At 43.4% G+C, this 21,744-nt stretch overlaps 1 protein-coding gene across 3 annotated transcripts in view; it reads left to right on the top strand.

Moving 5' to 3' along the window:
* Nucleotides 1–21,744, top strand: part of LOC136881113 (uncharacterized) — a 242,057-nt gene that overhangs the window by 195,146 nt on the left and 25,167 nt on the right. The window contains exon 1 of one of the 3 annotated variants that reach the window (XM_067153754.2): nucleotides 13,040–13,313. The exons of the other annotated variants lie outside the window; for them this stretch is intronic. Within the exon in view, the coding sequence (XP_067009855.2) occupies nucleotides 13,269–13,313 (45 nt within the window). The 5' untranslated portion in view covers nucleotides 13,040–13,268. Of the gene's footprint in view, nucleotides 1–13,039; nucleotides 13,314–21,744 lie in introns of those variants that run through there. 3 annotated transcript variants of the gene reach the window in all.

The raw sequence follows: 21,744 nt of genomic DNA, 5'->3' as shown, positions 1-21,744 counted from the left end.
CTAAATAGTACTGAAAATCCGCTAAAATTCCGCCAAGAAATCAGATCTCAAATAATGAGCAATAAAAATTAGCAATAATAATAATAATAATAATAATAATAATAATAATAATAATAATAATAATAATAATAATAATAATAATAATGGAGCGCCCTGACTACATGAATTCAGAGTATAATTAAAAAATCAGCAATTTTTGGATGCCTATTACACAAATTGTTGGTTTGCAGGTCAGATAATGAAAACACAGAATGCCCAAGTTAAGGAACAGTAACGGAAATTGCCCATCTGACCGCCAGGCGAAAGATTCCTTCCAGATTTCTCAAAGATGTTCTCAATGCTTACGGGAGCTGAGAGTGAAGGGAGGATAATACAGTGCGTTAGAAATGACTCTCCGCAGCAAGCAGGCAGCTGCGGCTTATCCGAGTGCACAGTTCGGGTGGCAGCAGTGTCTGCTGAGGGTCAGATGCCAGCGGACAGCTCGAGAGATCGCGCAACACAGTAAATCGGGAGATTAAAAGCACAACGGTTCTGTATTACACAAGTACAGACTGTCAACAAAGCCAATAACAGAGCAACTTGAAAAGGAGTGAATGGTAAGTCTATTGATTGTTGTACAAATACGAGGTTCACAGCAGATGATGAAAACTTTTACCATATAGTTCCAAGCATAGATAAACGCGTTTGCACTTTAACTTATTATCATAATCTTCCTTCAGCTTGTCCCGGTTATTTCTGGGGTCCACTGGAGCCTCCCAGACTTATTTTGGTTTTGGTCAAGGGTTTAAGAAGCCAGCAACTAACGCACTGAGCTAATCAAGCCCACGCTGTTAAGTTATTATCAAAACCTTCACCAATGTTTCTCAACGCACGAAGTTCACACAATTTGTTATCGCTACTTTTAATTCCTCAATTGTTCTGGGAGTAAACTCATAAACTGAGGACTGGCAGCACCGCAGGAGAAAAAGCCAAGAGGAGACCAATCGGCACTACCTACGTGGCGGCAAGAGCCGTCGTGAAATTATGCATCCCCCGAATATATCACTTAAAATTGCACGGAGCTATTGGACCTATGAACTGTGGCTCCGTCATGCTGGATGAATGAGCCCATAGTGTCTGTTTCATTCAGTTTCGCAAAGAACATTTGCAAGATTTCATTACAGTAAACGTCCTGAATTTACCGTGCTGTTAAGAGATATCGGCCCAATAATAATTTGTGAACGTGATATTGCAATCTGCACGCCAGTCTTTTAAGAATATTCATCTTGACGAAGAGTACCATGACATCAATCAATCAATCAATCAATCAATCAATCAATCAATCAATCAATCAATCAATCAATCAATCAATCATCTGTATTTAGGGCTGTCGCCCAGGTGGCAGGTGGTGGTGGTGATTATTGTTTTAAGAGGAAGTACAACTAGGCACCCATCTTGTATATAACACCAATCAGAGGGGAAAAAAAAGGGAAGGGATCCTACACTTCGAAAAATGAAGATATCGGCCAAAGGCAGACAAGGGCCATGAAGGCTGTGAAAATTAAAGACTCCCTAGCCTTCGCAAACCTAATAGTATAGGGGTCGGAAAAGAACAAGAGTTGACCAAGGAAGGTCGGATAGGACAGATGAAAGTGAGGAGCCTGGCACAAGTAAGCGGAAGAAATGCCAGGACTCAGCTAAGGGACCCGTGGTCGTCAATCCACGCCCCAAAGTTCAGAGTCCCTGGGGCTACTTTTAGTCGCCTCTTACGACAGGCAGGGGATACCGTGGGTGTTATTCTACCGCCCTCACCCACAGGGGGACGTCCAGGTGGCAGATTCCCTATCAGTTGTTTGCCTAGTCTTTTCTTAAACGTTTTCAAAGAACTTGGAAATTTATTGAATATTTCCCTTGATAAATTATTCACTTCCCTTACTTCCTGGCCAGAGAGAAGGCGTCACCATCTAGTTGGCCCGCCCCTCCCCTTCGGAGAGGGGAATGAAAACCTTTCCTAGGTCCTAGGTCCCTTACTTCTCATCCTATAAATTAATATTTGCTCCAATTTGTCCTCTTGAATTCAAAATTTACCTTCATATTATGATTTTCCTACTTTTACAAGCTCCAGTTGAGGCGCTGGCCTTCTGACACCAACTTGGCAGGTTCGATCCTGGCTCAGTCCAGTTGTATGTGATGGTGCTCAAATACGTCAGCCTCGTGTTGGTAGATTTACTGGCATGTAAACGAACTCCCGCAGAACAAAATTCCGGCACCTCGGCATGTTCGAAAACCGTCAAAGTAATTAGTGAGACGTAAGAAACAATAGCATTATTATTGCTATAGTAGGACATATCAAATATTTGAAGGAATCTCACTGGTTGTTTATAGAAACTAACAGCTAGCTTTGTCATATCTGTCCGCTTATAATAAGGCTGCATGTCAGCTGTACAAACATGCGCATTCGTTGTTTGTTTAGCATTGTATCGGACGGCTTTGGAACGATAACAGATATTGCAGTACTTGGCAACAGCAGACAGAGTAGTCAGTGCATCTTACAGCCGTCCACCTGGACACTGGAACTCTTACGCGTAAGAAGATAAATTTGTTTTTCTTTGTAGCTTCATAATCTCTTGCATTACAGTATTTTTTTTTTTCAATATTGCTACTCAATGGGAGAAGCTTGAGTTTTATCATTCATTCTTGGAGTAAACACTCAGATATATTTACACTGTGTGGTTAGTACATTAGAATGGAAATGAACTCTATTAATACACTTTCAGAGGTTGTTAAGGAATTTTGCTGGAGTATGAACGTAGAATACCGGTACGTTTCTTTCGAAAAGGCCTACTTGGTCAAAAGCGACACGTAGAGAGCCTTATAGAGCAAGTTTGTGTGTGTGTGTGTGTGTGTGTGTTTGTGTGTGTGTGTGTGTGTTTACTCTGCTTTGGTCATGGTAACCACAAACCATTGTTAAGTATAACTCCAGAGTGTGAGAAGTCAACTCATTTGTAGTTTTGACATAAACGGGCTAAGGGCTATCTTATGGCTGGGGGCATCTGAAATTAAGTCCGGCTCCATGGCAAAATAATTAGCGTGCTGACCTCTGGTCACAGGAGTCCCGGGTTCGATTCCCGGCAGGGTCGGGAATTTTAACTATAATTGGTTAATTCCGCTGGCACGGGGGCTGGGTATATGTGTCGTCATCATCATAATTTCATCCTCATTACGACGCCAGGTCGCCTACGGGCGTTACATCAAAAGACCTGCAACTGGCGAGCCGAACTTGTCCTCGGACACTCCCGGCACTTCATTTCATCTGAAATTAACAGCCGGTGATGGGTGGTCATGACCGAGAGACATATTTGTGATCATTTGATATTCCTTCTTTCTTTCTTAATCTGTTTACCCTCCAGGGTTGGTTTTTCCCTCAGATTTAACGAGGGATCCCACCTCTACCCCCTCAAGGGCAGTATCTTGGAGAGTAAGACGTTGGGTTGGGGGATACATCTGGGGAGAGCGACCAGTACCTCGCCCAGGCGGCCTCACCTGCCATGCTGAAACAGGGAACTTGTAGGGGGGGGGGTGGAGATTGGAAGGGATAGGCAAGGAAGAACGAAGGAAGCGGCCGTGGCCTTAAGTAAGAAACCATCCCGACATTTGCCTGGAGGAGAAGTGGGAAACCACAGAAAACCCCTTCGATAATGGCTGAGGTGGGAATCGAACCCCGACCTCCGGGGTTGGCAGCTAATCACACTAACCACTACACCACAGAGGCGGACTCATTTGATTTTCGCAAAGGGAAACATGTTTTTTTTTTAATTACTTATCTTTCAGTTTGAACAAGTATATGTTTTTAGCTGGGGTCTATCTGGAATTAATGCCATTAATTTTGCGTAAACTGAAAACCAACACCGTGGCCACCAGAGTTCGTCATCCATCTATTCTAATGCCCGGGTGCACCACTCTCAGTAAATATCAGGCGTTACGAAACGTGGTATTGCCATTAACATCTTGCACCATTGCTAATTCTTGATTTCGAAACCGCTGTTTCTTGACGCTCGTTTTTCTGGCTATTATTCCCCTCGGAACTAATTCAAAGTAGTATTCAGAAGGCAGTGATGAGTTCGACAGTCACTTGTCTTTAATTTATCCAGGATGCTGCGATATTTCTGACAGTCATGTGTCTCTAAATTTCCCAGTTCTTTACGTTTTGTCTGGAATAGTCAGCTGTCTTTATTTCTAGGACGAATATTATTTAAATTATTTTACACTTGTATAAAAATTTTATAATCATTTTTCTCATTTTCAGCATCATTGTAGTCATTTTTATCATGTATTTTATTCTTTCTTTCTTTCTTTCTTTCTTTCTTTCTTTCTTTCTTTCTTTCTTTCTTAATCCGATTACCCTCCAGGGATGGTATTTCCTTCGGACTCAGCGAGGGATTCCACCTCTACCGCCTCAAGGGCAGTGTCCTGCAGTCTGAGACCTTGGGTCGGGGCGATAGAACTGGAAAGGAGGACCAGTACCTCGCCGAGGCGGCTTTACCTTTTATGCTGAACAGGGGTCTTGTGGGGAGATTGGAAAATTGGAAGGGATGGACAAGGAAGAAGGGAGGAAGCGGCCGTGGCCTTAAGTTAGGTACCATCCCGACATTTGCCTGGAAGAGAAATGGGAAACCATGGAAAACCACTTCGAGGATGACTGAGGAGGGAATTAAACCCCCACCTACTCGGTTGACCTCCCGAGGCTGAGTGGACCCCGTTCCAGCCCTCGTACCACTTTTCAAATTTCGTGGCAGAGCCGGGAATCGAACCCGGGCCTCCAGGGGCGGTAGATAATCACACTGACCACTACACCACAGAGGCGGACCTTTTATTTCTAAGATGAATTAATTTTGTTTCGGTAGGTTAGTTTCGAGTGAGTCCGCCTCTGTGGTATCGTGGTTAGCGTGATTAGCTGCCAGCCCCGGAGGCTCGGGTTCGATTCCCGGCTTTACCTCGAAATTTGAAAAGTGGTACGCGGGCTGGAACAGGGTCCACTCAGCCTCGGGAGGTCAAATGAGTAGAGAGGGGTTCGATTCCCACCTCAGCCATCGTGGAAGTGGTTTTTCGTGGTTTCCCACTTCTCCTCCAGGAAAATGCCGGGATGCTACCTAACTTGTCTATTTCTTCCGATCTTCCCATCCCCCACAATGCCCCTGTTCAGCATAAAATGTGAGGCCGCCTGGGTGAGGTACTGATCCTCCTTCCCGGTTTTATCTCCCGACCCAAAGTCTCACATTCCAGAAGACTGCACTTGAGGCGCTAAAGGTGGGATCCCTCGCTTAGTCCGAGGGAAAAACCTACTCTGGAGTGTAAAACGGATTAAGAAAGAAAGAAAAAGAATAAAAAGTAATATTAGTAATAATTATAAACACTTCGTAAATAATTACGCAATATTAATAAAAACAATAACGCCAGAGTAACAGTATGTCTTTCTCTTTTCGGAACTCGGCTACCTTTGTGTTAGTTTACAGAGATTTGTATGTTTTGTTTTTCGAATTAATCTCTTTTATATGGCAGTATCATTTGGCTACTGTAATTATCACGGTGCTCACTGCTGAACGTACATAGCCTAATCTGTTTGCGTTGTCATGGTAGAGTGCTGAGGTTGCGAGCTGCAATGTGAACATTAAGCTCAACAGCAATTAGTCAACAGCTGTTACTCCGGGAGTGTAGTTCGAAAATCAAAACAAATTCCGTGTAACCAAACACAAGGGTAGTCGATTAAGAAAAATGCAATTACTCAGTAGACTAATGAGTCACCAACGACCATGGGTTCGTTTCTCTGTTTATCGGTAAGAGTTCACTTCCACTCTGTACAGAAGCTGTCTGAGGATCAACGTTAAGGCGGCCATACACGAGCGGGATTTCCTCAAGGTTCGGCTTGAACAGTCCAATCCGTGAGGAATTCCTCAACGTGTGTGGTGGCGTCCTTGAGGCCGCGCTGGGTGCGAGAGATCCAAAAATCCCGTCCAAAATTCAATTCTTTTCCGCCTCGAGGCCAAGCAGGCCAGATTTTCCCAGTCTCTTGCTACGTGTATGTGTTGACGGCAGTAGGCCTTGAGGATTTCTGAAGTGAAGTGATTCTCGGGAGTGTCCTATATCGTCATGTCTCGAGACTTTCAACAGAATTTATACAAATATACCAGAATGAACCTTTCTTGTGGCAAGTGAGTTCAAAAAATTACCATGATGAAAATTATTTGTAACACCACGTGAACAACCAACCACCATCAGTCGACCTGGAGTTCAACCTCGAGAAAATCCCCAAGGCCTTTTCCTTGAGGATTTCCGTGTGTGGGCGAGGGTTCGGTTGAGGAAATCCCCAAGGAAATCCCGGAGGCTTTTCCCTTGAGGATTTCCTTGTACGTGTATGGCTAGCTTTAGAGTATCGGCTTTCGGATTCAAAGCCGAATTTTTGAAGAGTGGGAAAATGTTCATTCCATACTCCACGTTGTATGATGCCGGCATGGAAACACGTCTCGTGGTTTGGTGTTTACTCTACAACATCAAGACTCACAAATCGGTTATCCACCAGTGATTTATTTCTCTCCCTCTTGGTCAAGTAAAATGGAACGTCAAAATTGACGCTTGGGCAGCCTGAATGGCATTAAATGAAAATGCCTGCACAAGTTTACTAAGGCCGTGTTCTTCTTTCTTCGTTATGCCCGACTAGGGAGTGCGTTGGAACTTATTTAGCTGCCTTTTACTTCTCCCAAAATCTCTTCATCTTCTCGCTGTGGCTTTTTCTGCGATCTTCTGACCAGATTTCCTTGGCATTAGTGTTTGGTTTACATGTAAACGGTGATTGTTAACTAATTTTCTGAATTTAGATCTGTCTAACAAAATAGACTATTATCTGTGATGGCTATTTCCTGAAGATCTTTCCCAACTTCGAGCAGTCTTTTTTTTAAAACTTTCATTGATAGGGCAGGGTTCATAATTATTTTGGCCAATCTCTGATTACTCATTCTGAGAATATGTCTGTCAAATTTCAAACGTCTTTTCCAAAATGTGTAATGTGTCTGACATTTTGTCTGAGTGTTGGTACAGCTCATGAGATTTCCTTTTCAACCAGATTACTCCCGTACAGATGGTCCAAACATTTTCCTTAAGACTTTTCTTTCTTTGATTTTCTACATCTTTAATCAATGGTTCGCTCCCCCCCCCCCCAACCATGATCAGTGTTTCATATGCATACAGTGCTTCAGGCTTAATTACAGTGTTGTATTGCCTTAATTTTGCATTATATCTATTTCAATATGTATGCTCTTTGTACACAGTTAAAAATATTGAGGGAACATGTTTTTGAACGTATGCCATGCTCCACAAAACAATACCTCACACCCAGGTATATTACCCACTAAACGTTTATTCTTTACCGTTGAGTATACAAAAGAGCATCGATGGATTCGGATTCATTTTCGGAACACAAACGGAAATGTCCAAATAAAGGCCAAAACAAAGTGATAACAGTCCTCCATGGTGGATTTTTATCACAGTTGGACAGCTTCAGTATGGTGTATGTCCTCCAAGAACATTTACCAGAGCTTGGCACCTACGTGGCATGCTCCGTATAAGTCGACGGAGGTCACGTTGCGATATCAGGTCCCATTCTTCAATGAGAGCCTGTTTGAGGTTTTGGAGAGTATGTGGTGGAACAGGACGCCCACGAACACTTCTGTCAAGCCTATCCCATACATGCTCGATGGGATTAAGGTCGGGACTCACTGATGGCCATTCCATCTCTTGAATGTTCAGTTCTCGCAAGACAGCTCTGTTGATGAGCGTTACATGAGCCCTGGCATTGTCGTGCATGAGCTCGAATTCTGGGTCAACACCGTATGCAGCAATCAACACATGCTGCAGCAGTATCTGCTCGGTGTACCCCGCAGCGGTAAGATTACCACGGACGACGACAAGATCCGTACGGCCATCAATACTGATGCCACCCCACATCATCACAGAACATTGTCCGAATCGGTCCCCTTCCTGGACAACATTTGGCACGTACTGCTCTCCACGACGTATCCATACACGTTGACGTCCATCACGCTCTGTCAGGGGAAATCTGGACTCGTCTGTGGACAACACAGGTCTCCATTGGCGAAGTTGCCATTTGACGGGGGTACGGGCAAACAGAAGGGGAGCTGCGCGATGTTGCTGCGTTAAACGAGGCACTCGAAGAGGATGTCTGGGTCGTAAGGACACTTCTCTTAACCTGTTCCTTACTGTCTGATCAGACACCGTGACTCCAGTGACCTTCCTGAGGTCTTGTTGCAGTTCTCTGGGAGATGCTGAACGACGCCGCAACGCACAGATGGTCAGATATCGGTCATCCTGTGGGATTGTCATGCGTCCACGACCTTGTCCAACCTTCCTTGTGAACTGGCCTGTTTCACTGTAGCGATTCCACAAGCGTTGAATAACTGACGGAGAGACATTGGGATCCACAGCAATACGACGAAAAGTCCATCCTTCCTGATCAAAGTGACGGCTCTTGCGACTTGAACCTCGTTAAGATGTCTCATGGGATGTGCTGGTTTACGTACAACGTGCTCAAACGACCGCAGTAGTCAGTGTGCCTCACAAGGACACACGGACGCACCGCTATTCACTTTGTTTTGAGGGGTCACTTGACAGTTTAATGCATGGCTACGCCTACGGATGGAGTATAACTTAGATTTGACATACCTGAATAGCTAAGGTCTTAAGGTATTCTGTACGACCATTGGAACGCCATCTACCAAATTAACGTTCATATACCAGACGTTACAAAACATGCTCCCCTCATTTTTTGAACTGTGTAGTTAAAGATCCTTTCGGTGATTGCTTCACGATTCAGTCCTGAAGGTTGGATGACTTCTCCCAGGTATTTGTATTTAGACACTGAGGATATTTTGCCATATTGGGTTTTCATTCGTTTTCCATCTAAGTACCGAAGAGTATGCGTTTTCTGGTCAGAGAATTGGAGTCCTGTTCCGCATGCAGTTTCATGGAGTTTTTATTGGACAACACTGAAGTCATCAGTGAAGGCCAAACACTGTAAATTAATTTTGTTTACACGTAATCTGTCACGGGTTATTCCTTTAACTTCTTTTTTCCAAGTCCTAATCACTTTTCCAAAACAAGATATTATTATTATTATTATTATTATTATTATTATTATTATTATTATTATTATTATGTGTTGATGTTTGTCTACCCCTTAGTCCCCTTTCTTCTTCTTCTTCTTCTTCTTCTTATTAGAGAAAAAGGTAAATACATTTTTGTCATACTCAATTATAGGCTTCTAACGTTAAAATATTGTGACTGGAAAAATTAATCTAAATGGAAGGTGGTGGTGGGGGTGATGATTGTTTTAAGAGGAAGTACAACTGGGCAACCATCCTCTGTTAATACTAATCAAACGGTAAAACAGGGAACAGCTCGAACCATGCAAAGAACGAAGGCGCCGGCTAAATAAAGAGAGGGCTACGGATGCCGGAAGTCACGCAATCCTAAATCCCTCGGAGTCGGAAGAGAGAAAGAGCTGACCAAGGGAGGTCGGACAGGACATTTGAAACTGAGGAGTCTGGTACATGTACGTGGAAACAATGCCAGACTCAGTTTAGTGTCCCCACGGGACGTAGGGGTGATTTCATTCAGTCGCCTCTGACGACAGGCAGGAAATAGCCTGCCGTAGACGCCCAGAGGGTCACATGGTCACAGAGCTAGTTACAAATAGAGGGTTGTAGAGGTGTATAGTTAATTCACAGAGGCTTGCAAACTGAACACTGAAAACATAAAATTCTACTGTATAATGTCCGGCTCCATGGCTAAATGGTTAGCGTGCTGGCCTATGGTCGTAGGGGTTGTGGGCAGAGTCAGGAATTTTAACCATCATTGGTTTTGGTTAACTTCATCACCATTTCATCCCCATCACGACACGCAGGTCGCCTACGGGAGTCAAATCAAGAGACCTGCAGCTGGCGAGCCGAACATGAACTCGGACACTCCTGGCACTAAAAGCCATATACCATTTCATTTCTACTGGATAATGAAGATCATATTATTATTATTATTATTTCTTCGTTATGCCAAATTAAAGAGCGCGTTTGAACTTGATAGCTTGGTCTGCCTCCTTCTTCTTCTTCTCCCAAAATTTCTTCATGAATTATTTATTCACTGTGATGTTTTTTTCCTTATTCTGTTTTCCAGTGATCGTTATAACTTTTCTTTTCACGAATATGTGATTTGCAACCAGAATTCCAAAGACTTTACGTTCTTTTTTTTGGTATCGTCTGTAGCATTTAATTCTTGAAATCCTGCTTAATTCTTCCAACCAACTGTTATTGCCCTTATTTGAATTAATAATTGTTAATAGTTTTTTCTAGTAAATCTATTGTTGTCCATCCTAAAGATGTGACCATAGAATTTCAAGTGTCTCTTACATATGACATCAGTAAACTTTTCTGTTACTGTGTACAGGTCTGTAGTTTTCCTTTTATCCCACATGTAATTTACGTAAGTGGGACTATATACTATTTTCCTAATCATGTGTCGTTCTTGGTTTCAAACTTCATCAATTTTAGAGTGGTCTCCTACAGTTGTAGCTTCTGAGGCATATAATGCTTCCGGCAGAACAACTGTCCTGTAATGACGAAGTTACGCATTACGCGATATTGCTCTTTTATTTATTATTGTTATTACTACTACTACTAGGGTACTAGTTATCACCCAAATAATAAAGGGAGATAGTGAGTTCGAGTCCCACTGTCGGGAGCCCTGAAGATGGCTTTCCGTGATTTCCCATTTTCACACCAAGCAAATGCTGGGGCTATACCTTAATTAAGGTTACGGCCGCTTCCTTCTCACTCCTAGCCCTTTCCTATCCGATCGTCGCCATAAGACCTATTCGTGTCGGCGCGACGTAAAACAAATTGTAAAATAATAAAGGAGCTGTCTAGCCGTGGTGGTGAAGGCGTGTTCGATTCACCCGGAAAGACGCGGAAGAACTGCCCGACAGGAAGTCGAAAAAATTTAGAAACGAGATTTCCACTTCTGGCGAGGCTCATAGTCCTCAGGTTCACTCAGCCTACACCGCAAAAATGAGTGCCAAGTTAAATCCTGTGCCAAAGGCGGCTAATCACTCTACCCCACCAAGTGTCGAGGTTACAGGCAGTGAAAGTCTTTGCGTTCCACTCCTCCAAGGGCCTTCATGGGCTGTACCGAGATGACTTCGCCTTGTTTTCTTTTACGCTACTTATAAAGTCTTTCCGTTATCTGGCTAGAGTGACACCTTTTGCTTTCTGACTGAGCGACGTGTTTGTAAAGGAACGACGGTTTTGCTTACGTGAGTGTCACGTTTTCTTGTGTGTCCTCCAGAACAGAAACGTGCCTTGTGCTGTCAGGTGGTGGTGGTGATTATTGTTTTAAGAGGAAGTACAACTAGGCAACCATCCTCTATATAACACTAATCAGAGAGAAAAATGGAAGGGATCCGACACTTCGAAAAATGAATATATCGGCCAAAGGAAGACAAGGGCCACGAAGGGCGTGAAAATGAAAGACTCCCTAGCCCTCGCAAACCTAATAGCGTCGGGGTCGGAAAAGAACAAGAGTTGACCTAGGGAGGTCGGATAGGATAGATGAAAGTGAGGAGCCTGGCACAAGTAAGTGGAAACAATGCCAGGACTCAGCTAAGGGCCCCGTGGTCGCCAACCCACGCTCCAATGTTCAGAGCCCCTGGGGCCCTTTTAGTCGCCTCTTACGACAGGCAGGGGATACCGTGGGTGTTATTCTACCGCCCCCACCCACAGGGGTCCTTGTGCTGTCAACACAGTCACATGGCTTCGAGTATTGAGGAGAGTTCCTCGAAGTTAATGTTGTTTTACCGCCCAACAGCAAAATAACAACTTTCTTGTTTTGTACGTGATGATTATTGTTTTAAAGACAACACTATAAAACATATTTCACCGAGCTCGATAGCTGCAGTCGCTTAAGTGCGACCAGTATCCAGTATTCGGGAGATAGTAGGTTCGAATCCTAGTGTCGGCAGCCCTGAAGATGGTTTTCCGTGGTTTCCCATTTTCACACCAATTAAATGCTGGGGCTGTACCTTACTTAAGGCCACGGCCGCTTCCTTCCCACTCCTAGCCCTTCCCTGTCCCATCGTAGCCATAAGACCTATGTGTGTCGATGCGACGTAAAGCAACTAGCAAAAAAAAAAAAAAAAAAAAAAAAAATCAAAACACAGAACAGCATTTTCCCCGGAAAACTATTACGAGTTAGAAAGAAATTGTATACAACCGGAAGAAAACCATGGAACATCCTCAAGGACAAGGTTATTTTATTCACAAGCGATGTGACAGGAATATATGATTACAAATTCAGACCAAATGAAATACACATGTCACAGTAAAAGGGTGCCCCAACTGTCGCATCGATACACAGTGTACCCCTATCTGGAGGCAATGGAGGCGTGTATTTGTGCATGCAAACGATCATAAAGGTCTTGCAATAGCTGTCCCAAGCATCTTGCACCTTTTGGTGCAATTTGCCAATTTTTTCCTCGTCATCATGTCATCATACGTGTTCCTTCGGCGAGAGATACGGCGATTTCGCTGGCGAGGGCAGTTGTTGTACACCACGTAAAGCAGGTTCAGCTGCAGAAACTGTACGTGGACGTTCAGTGTCCTGCTGAAAAAGCACATCACCTTCCTCTCCAAGAAATGGCAGTAGCATGGGGACAACAACCTGTGTAATGTAGCGAGCACTGGCCCCCCACACCATGAAGCCTGGGGTGGGACCTGGGTGTTGTGGGCGAATGCACTCTGGAATAGGCCGTACACGTGTACGTCCATCACTTGGATACAGACAGAACCTACTCTCGTCACTGAAGACAACAGAGCGCTATTCCTCTCTCCAGTCGACTCTTTCACGACACCAGAGTATCCGTGCTTGGCAGTGTGTGGTATCAGTGGCACATGTGATCGTAAGGCTTCGGCCACAGTGCAGGCGGCGAGCGGAGCGTTGCGTTGTGTGGCGGGCAAAGATGAGACTCAAACCTGCGTTAGCAAATGCATGTGGCCATAGTGCCAGCGGCGCGTCATTTTGGAGGGGAAGTTGGCTCAAGGACAACGCTGCATGCCGCTAGCCGCTCACTCCTGTTTGAGATTTCAGCTGCGCCGCTCGCAATGACTGTTCGTGAGTTAACAAGAGAGGAGATGTTAAGTGCTGATTTCTGAAGTTCAAACCTGAACTTTCCAATGGAACGACAGAGAGAAGAACGTCGAAAACCTAATAGTGACAAGGTAAGCCTGGAAAGAAATTGGAACGATCTTAAATATACCAGATAAATAGAGTTAAAAATTAATCACGGTTATAGACATAAACATTATTGTCTTTAATGCATCATATTATTATTATTCTACGCCCTATTATTATTGTTTAATTAATATTATTGTCCTTTATAATATATTGGCGATATGAAAAGTTGTGTTCGTCATTACATCTGACTTTAATGGGTCTCTGAAAGTTGGTGACTTGCTTCTCCAGTCGCGCCTTAAGTTTCAGAAAAAAGTCAAAAGTTTGAATGGACATAAAAGTATATTTTAAAAATCTTACCAGGAAATCAATTCAGTTCTCCATATAAATTGTGAAACTCCCCATGCATTTCACGTTATTTATTTACTGGATGATTACGAAATTCTCTCGTAGCCCTGCGTCGAATTCTTCAGTTTAGATAAAAAAAATATTCTACAAGCAGAGACAAACGAGAAACCTTTGAAACTGCCATTATCTAATCACCTCGTTCAGGGGAGATGCCGCGCCGCTACTCTCGCTAGATGTCCACACAGGCGCTCTCTCCTCCCCACTCTTCAACTTTTCGATAGCGGCAACGCTCCGCTCGCCGCCTGCACTGTGGCCGAAGCCTAATCCTGCTGCAAGCAGACGGCTCCCATTGGCCCTTGGTGACACAGCAGGTGCAACATGTGACCGGAAACGCGTTCCTGGATGATGTTCGGTCGGCCACCGCTGCTCGTACAAGGCTTCGATCTTGACGTGTGTCTGTTCTACGCAGACGTTCGGAGCCTGGTCTACGGGTATGGGAATGTTCCACAGAGCACTGCTGAAAGCAGCGACACACAACCGATACATTGTGTCCAACATGTGCAGCAATCAGTCGATACAGCCATCCATCTTCCCGCAGGCCCACAATGCGACCCCGTTCATATGGCTGCAGTTGTTGAACAGGAGGACATACTCGCCGGCGGGGCATGGCAAGCACTGTTCATCTCTAACCTCAGCACAGTTACTGCCTACAGAGCCAAAACAGAGTGTGCACGGACAGACCTCCTGAGTGCCTTGTCATCGCCGATGCCCGTAACAAATGAATCACTAACAACTCCTCAGTGTGCACATATTATACCCTGGTGCCACTGAACACAGTCCTTGAGGAGGTTGAGGATTTTTGCTTTTCGGCAGTGTATTCACTCTTAAACGTCTAATTTGTAAATTTTCTTCTGACTTGTTTCCTAATTTGTAAATTTACTTCTGATCTGTTTTACATTTTATTTCGCCACAAGGCCCCTAGCCTGTGTGTAAACCAAAGGTGCCAAATTTGAGCTCGATTGGTTAAGTAGCTTTTAGGTGAAAGAAAGAGATCCAGGCAGACCAACATTCAGATTTATATACCCCTCAGTTCACCCAGCCTTCTACTCCCCCATCTACCCAGTCCACCGAAGCCCAAACCAACCCTCCACCCACACTAACAGACAAAAACACGCAGACTGGAAGGAGGCGTAAAAAACCTGCTCCCAGGCTCACTACTCACACCAACACACCTACTCTACCCAATACACTCAGTACACCTTCTTCTCTGGTCATTCAATGCTTTAACTGCCTAAAGCTACACCACACCGCTGCATCATGCACGGAAGGCACTCGCTGCAATAAGTGTGGTGGTCCTCACCGCCATACCAGTTGCACAATACCGAGGGACCAGGCGAGGTGCGCGAACTGTGAAGGCAGGCACGCAGCCTCATATCCTGGTTGCCCCTACATCAAGCAGGCAGTTAAAGAACACTACAAGCACTCCCGACACTTACACACTACCAAACCCCCACCTCACTCAAACCTCCCTCCCTCCTACCATAGTACCATCCCTGCCTCCTACCATGGTACCATCCCCCAGCCCAGCCAAGAAACTAACCATCTCCTCCGTTTCTTGATCAATTTACTCTCCCCCCAAGCTCCTCCAGTACTACCCTCCATGCCAAGCAGACAACTAATAGTATATTAGTTCAGTTCAACCATCTCCCATCAAGTTACGTGGTTATCCCCTACCAAGTAGCCCTCACCAGCGAAACCCTCCCTCAAGACCCAGATATAGACTTCCTTCCTCTCCTTCTTCTTCTAACGTTATTGTCACTAACTGTTAAGCAACATTGGGCGTGGCGTCCATCCGGATGGGTGACCCACGTCACATCAGCTTACTCATGTGCAAATTACCATCAGCATCAAATTCAGAACCCCTGGGTCAAACCCAGGGCTCCCTAAGTGCGTCGCCCCTCCTCAAAGGGGGCGCAGGTCATATTCTGACCAGCTCTGATCCCTCCACATAGGATCCCCTCCACTCAATTCCGGTCTGTTCATCACAACCGTTCATCTGAGGAAATAGCACTCAAGACCTAATTATTCGGTCGGCGGGCTAAAATCCTCATCGGAACCGGTCTCCGGTTACTCCGTTGAGATTGGGGCATGGCTTGCAATATTGTAGGATTATACACTAAACATTATAGTTTCTAAATGGACGTTTTGGACGATTTTAGGTCTCTCTGGTGGTTGTGTGCGGAAACAGAGACATCTAGCCACGGCCGACTTGATGCGTCGCTCTAGCTAGCTCCTTACCGGCCTTGACAATCGGATCCACGTACTGTAATCGGAGTAGTTACACAACTCGACACGTGGCGCTGGCGGCCGACCTATTTGCGGTAGAAATGCATACTTCTTTATGGAAAATATATTGACTTTGGTTGCCGATTTATCGTAATTTAGAGCTATGGAGAATATTACATGTGGTAATACTGTTAAAATTATTAATCTAAAAGGTTACTTTCGTTGATATTTGCCAAAATGATGTCGTGAAATGAAACTGCGGGGAGATGACTTAGTCCAGCTGACGTTCTGATATTGACTCTGATTGCCGATGCATCTTAATTTAGGGAATAAAACAGTATGTTATATTGACTAATATTGTTAAAATGATTAATCCTAAAGGCTACTTTCATTGATATGTGCCAAAACAACGTCGTGAAATGAAACTGCGGAGGATGGAGTAGTCCAACTGACGTTCCTTAATTGTGAGGAATAATAGTAATCGTTTTTATTACCGTATCATGGCATTTAGATACATAGCAGAACTTACCACAATGCTTTTGTCTTCTGATGTTCATATCGAGATTAAGAGTCATTGTTCAATTAGAGTTTTAAAATTCTTCAAGCGCTGCTCTCAGGAAGGGGGCTGGACAAAACATAAGAGTCTTACTTTTTCCATATTCATTGTATGCAGAACATAAATATTTTGACTCAAACATGTTTAAATGTTAATTTCAATATATATAGTTTCAGATTATATTTCATTCATACCTTTCACTAGAATATTAAATACCGGGCAAGCTGGCCATGCTAAATTCAGAAAATAAATTTTACTTGAAATGCAGTAGGGTGGAACAAGTTGGCCGCGCGGCGTGGAGCTGTGGGTTCGAACCCCACTGTCGGCAGCTCTGGAGACGGTTTTCCGTGGTTTCCCATTTTCACATCAGGCTGTACCTCAATTAAGGCCACGGCCGATTCCTTCCCACTGCTAGCCCTTTCCTATTCCACCGGCGTCATAAGACCTATCGGTGTCGGTGCGACGTAAAACAAATAGCGAACGAAGAAGAATTTGAAATAAAAATTCAGTGAGAGAAAAGTATTTTGAGTAAATAAAATGTAAACTGTTCTCTGCTCGATGATGATGATGATGCTTGTTGTCTAAAGGGGCCTAACATCTAGGTCATCGGCCCCATTGCTCAGGTAACAACACTTCATACGCTGGCCTTACCGTCATAGCAGTAGTGATTCTTACTTGTCAATGTTTAAATGTTAAAGTTCAGATTATCTTGAACAAAAATGTGTTGTGTTGCTGTCATATGGCAAATACGACACCGCCTAAAGGATTATTCTATGAAAGAAAATTCATGGGTAAAAATGAATAGCGGCCACTCACGGAGGCCCGGGTTCGATTCCTGGCCCTGCCACGAAATTTCAAAAGTGGTACGAAGGCTGGAACGGGGTCCACTCAGCCTTGGGAGGTCAACTGTGTAGAGGGTGGTATCGATTCCCACCTCAGACATCCTCGAAGTGGTTTCCCATAGCTTCTCACTTCTCCTCCAAGCAAATGCCGGGATGGTAACTAACTTAAGGCCACGGCTGATGCCTTCCCTCTTCCTTGGATATGCCTTCCAATCTTCCCCATCCCCGACACAAGGCCCCTGTTCAGCATAGAAGTTGCGGCCGCCTGGGCGAGGTACTGGCCATCCTTTCCAGTTGTATCCCCCGACCTGCAGTCTCACGCTCCACGATACTACCCTTGAGGTGGTAGAGGTGGGATCCCTCACTGAGTCCGAGAGAAAAGCCAACGCTGGAGGGGTAAACAGAGTAAGAAAAGAGAAAGAAAGAACGAAGGTAAATACCCGACATAGAAACGGAAAACTAAGACGTAGTTTTGTCCTGGTCTACAGAGAATTCGTAAAATGATAGTGTCCCTTTGCTTTTTTTTCCTGTTCGGAATACAAAAAAGGCACACAGCAATATATATTCGAATATTTCCTAACACAGTTAAAGAAAAGCAAATCAACACACCATTAAAAAACGAATTAGCACAAAAATTAAAATCCTTGTTCAGGACGAAGTTACAGCGAGAAATCACTTTGTTCTTGTTTCCATAAAATTTCTGCTCGAAGTACGAAAAGGTGCACAATAATGTCTCAAATTCCAAGATTTGTAAACACAATTTTAAAAAATTTAATCACCACACTACACAATAAAAAATAAACTCACTAGCGCATAACTATCAGATTTCATTATCAAGCCAACAAGCACCTCATTGCGAACACATTGCTAACATTTACGACAGCAAAACCAAAAAATAAAACTGGAAATGCGGCAATTTGCGGTATACAGCATCCTGTCAATGGGTAGTAGGCCAGCGCTCCAGCGGCATTATGGTGAAACTTTCCAATTACAGCTTTATGCTGGGCTTCACAAGCGATTGTCAAGGCCGGTATAAGGAGCGCAGCGAGGTATCCAGTCGGCCGTGATCTAGCCAATCCCAAACTGACATTCATATCGATTTATATCGATTGAGCGCGATCTCGAAAGCTACTTGCCAACTGTAATGTGTACATTCACACACACGTTATTAAGCTACCTCGCTCGGCGTGTATGGCATTTTGTACGGCTATATTTTACATTTTCTTCAGTAGTTTGTGTCTTTCATATTGTTATATCTAATCTTTATCTCTCTAGTATAGTTCAGTATAGCGTAGTTTACAATGTAGCATAGCATAAATGAGGAAATTACCTATAGCTCTTTTTATAGGTGTAATAGTTTTGCAGCTGTAGTTTTATTTACATCCGTGTGTTAACTAGTGTATAGTTCATCTATGTTTACCATGTCTCAGTGTAGTTCGGGAAAGACAGGCGGTAGGAGTGTAACTCTGAGATCAGTGGAGTGTTCCCTTTGTAGGCCATAATCTGCTTGTGTTAGCCATTGGCCTCGAGTAATGTGTTATTTATTTTATTCTTTATAATGTATTCTCGTTTTAGTATCGGATGTTGTTAGTAAGTGTAGTTTCTTAAAATTTGTTTTCACTCGTGATTCGTTAGATATTCTGAGAACGAGGGCTGTGTACCGCGATCGTATTGCATCAGCTGTTCTCACAGCAACATTGGTGTCGATGCTCACGTGTTTCAGTTTAGAAGTATGCCTAGTTTACACTATGCCAGTTGATGAGACAATTGTTGGCGACAGTTGTCCTGTAATTATTGCAGGACAATCGCTGGCCAGTCCAATTGAACGAGAACCCGTTCACACGAGGATGTTATTGCCATTGCAGCGCCTGTAGTGTACCGTGAGGAATTAAATTTATTTAGTAATTATATGTGCCGGGAATTTATTGCTGAAACATGCAAAGTTTTGACCTCAATCACACCGAATCCTTGAATATTAATTTTATCCGCAATCTCAGATGTAGTGTTTACAGTGCATTGTGTCTTCTGGCATGGGCTAGAATAAAATTGTTACTTTCATTGACCTGTTTCAGTCTCATCCTTGGCTTTTTGACAATATGAAAGTGACTGAGGTTTGAGTGATGCTAGTAATACCATTCCTTATGCAGCCTGTGTTATGAATGATTTGAAAATATCGCTCATTGGATCGGTTGGTGCATGCATTTCAGTGGGCTTGGCAGACTGATATGTAATAGCAACTTCTGGCTCAGTGAGGAAACGGGAAACTTCCTCACTCCTCATTTCTCTAGTATGTCTCTTCAGTGACACCCAGGCTATCTATGACAGCTGTTGGTGAAGCTGTGGAGGATCAAACCAGCCTTTGGGCTGAACACCCAGCATACAACAATAACACACTACTACTGCTAATAATAATAATTATTTGCAAAACAGAGAGATAGCATTTATTTTTCAACTTCTGCTTCATTTCACGTACAACAGAGGATGTGCTTGGCCGGGCTGAGTGGCTCAGACGGTTGAGGCGCTGGCCTTCTGACCCCAACTTGGCAGGTTCGATCCTGGCTCAGTCCGGTGGTATTTGAAGGTGCTCAAATACGTCAGCCTCGTGTTGGTAGATTTACTGGCACGTAAAAGAACTCCTGAGGGACTAAATTCCGGCACCTCGGCGTCTCCGAAGACCGAAAAAGTAGTTAGTGGGACGTAAAGCAAACATTATTATTATTATTATTATTATTATTATTATTATTATTATTATTATTATTATTATTATTATTATTATTATTATTATTATTATATGTACATGCGTTTGGCCCTCTAAGGAGCACCTAGAACCATTATTCAGCACTGTTACTTGTTTTTATCTTCCCAAAACTTCCTCATGCTTACACTATGGACTTGTCGTCTTTCTAGTGTCCACGCGTTTTCGATATTCAAATTTCTTATTGTCGGTTTCTTGAGTGCAAACTTGCGGGTGTTGATCTTTTGTCTATACGAAGTCCTTGTGGTTTCCAGTGGGTCAATGTGGACTTCTGCGAGATCTTTTTGGGTGTCTACTAGCCAGCGCACTTTGGTTTGTCGTGTTCCATTGATAACGAAAAATATTTTCTTGGTCAATCGTAAGTCATCCGTTCATGCTAAATGCCCGTAGAATTTCATACGTCTTTTGCGCGCAAGTGAAGTGAATCGCTCAGTCATATAATAGAGTTCCTCCGAGCTTTTTCGCATTCAAACTTGGATCCGAATATTTTCCTCAATATCTGTCGTTCCATTTTCTCAATGTCTTTAATGTTGATGTTTCAACTGCGTAGAGTGCTTCTGGGTGAACAACAGTGTTGTAGTGTCGGAGTTTGGCCCTGGCGGAAAGTGGTTTTTTGTTGTAAACATTCCAGGTGATTGTATAGGCTTTACGTAATTTTTCAGCGCGGTTTTTGTTGGATCCTCTTTTGTTGTCAGTGCTCCAGATAACTTCACCTAAGTACTTAAACTGTTCTACTTGTGTGACACTGCCATGTTGGGTCACGAGTGACGCTAGGTTTGAGTTCTTGGAGTCCATGTACTGTGTTTTTCGTAAGAGATGTGGAGGCCACTTATGCCCAATTAAAGAGCGCGTTTGAATTCGTTAGCTTTGTCTGACTTCTTCTTCTTCTTCTTCTTCGCAGAGTTTCTTCATGAATTCGCTGTGATGTTTTTCCTTTCTTCTGTCCACTGTTTTCCAGTGGTCTTTTAGCTTTCTTCACGAATGTGTGATTTGCAACCAGAATTCCAAAGACTTTACATTCTTTTCTGGTATCGTCTGTAGAGTTCATTTCTTGCAAATCCTGCTTAATTTCTCCCAACCAGTTGATCTTAATCTTCTTTGAATTGATTATAGTTAATAGTTTTTTAGTAAATCTATTATGATTGTGCTATTCTACAGTTGACAACATAGAATTTCAAGCGTCTCTTATGTACGGCATCAGTAAACTCATCTGTTGCTGTGTTTATGTCTGTAGTTTTTCTTTTAATCCATATGCCATTTACACGAGTGGGGCCATATTTTCCTAAGAATTTTTCATTCTTGCTTTCCAACTTCATCATTTTTAGGGCGGGCTCCTAGAGATGTACTTTCTAAGGCATATAATGCGATGTTTCACATTACGCAATATCGCTCTTTTATTGTAGTGTCTCCAGGTTACTCTATACGCTTTCCGGAGTTTGATGGCTCTTTCTACGAGTAAACTGGCTTTACTTTCCAGTCCAGATGGTACTCATAGCATGACTTCTCCGAGATATTTGAAGGAAGATATACGAAATTATCCCATATTTGGTCTGTAGTGGGGATTATCAGTAGTAGTAGTAGTAGTAGAAATTTCTCCCAATATTGGAAGACGTTAAGCAAGTAACTCAATCAATTCTTCTGTGGGTTCTTCTTGTTGTTCCAATAGACTTCTATTCTTACCGAGAAGGCTT

This window comes from Anabrus simplex, chromosome 9 (genome assembly GCF_040414725.1).
Source record: "Anabrus simplex isolate iqAnaSimp1 chromosome 9, ASM4041472v1, whole genome shotgun sequence".
Taxonomy (NCBI): Eukaryota; Metazoa; Arthropoda; class Insecta; order Orthoptera; family Tettigoniidae; genus Anabrus; species Anabrus simplex.
The sequence above is the reverse complement of the archived record's forward strand: the minus strand, read 5'-3'. Positions and strand labels throughout refer to the sequence as shown.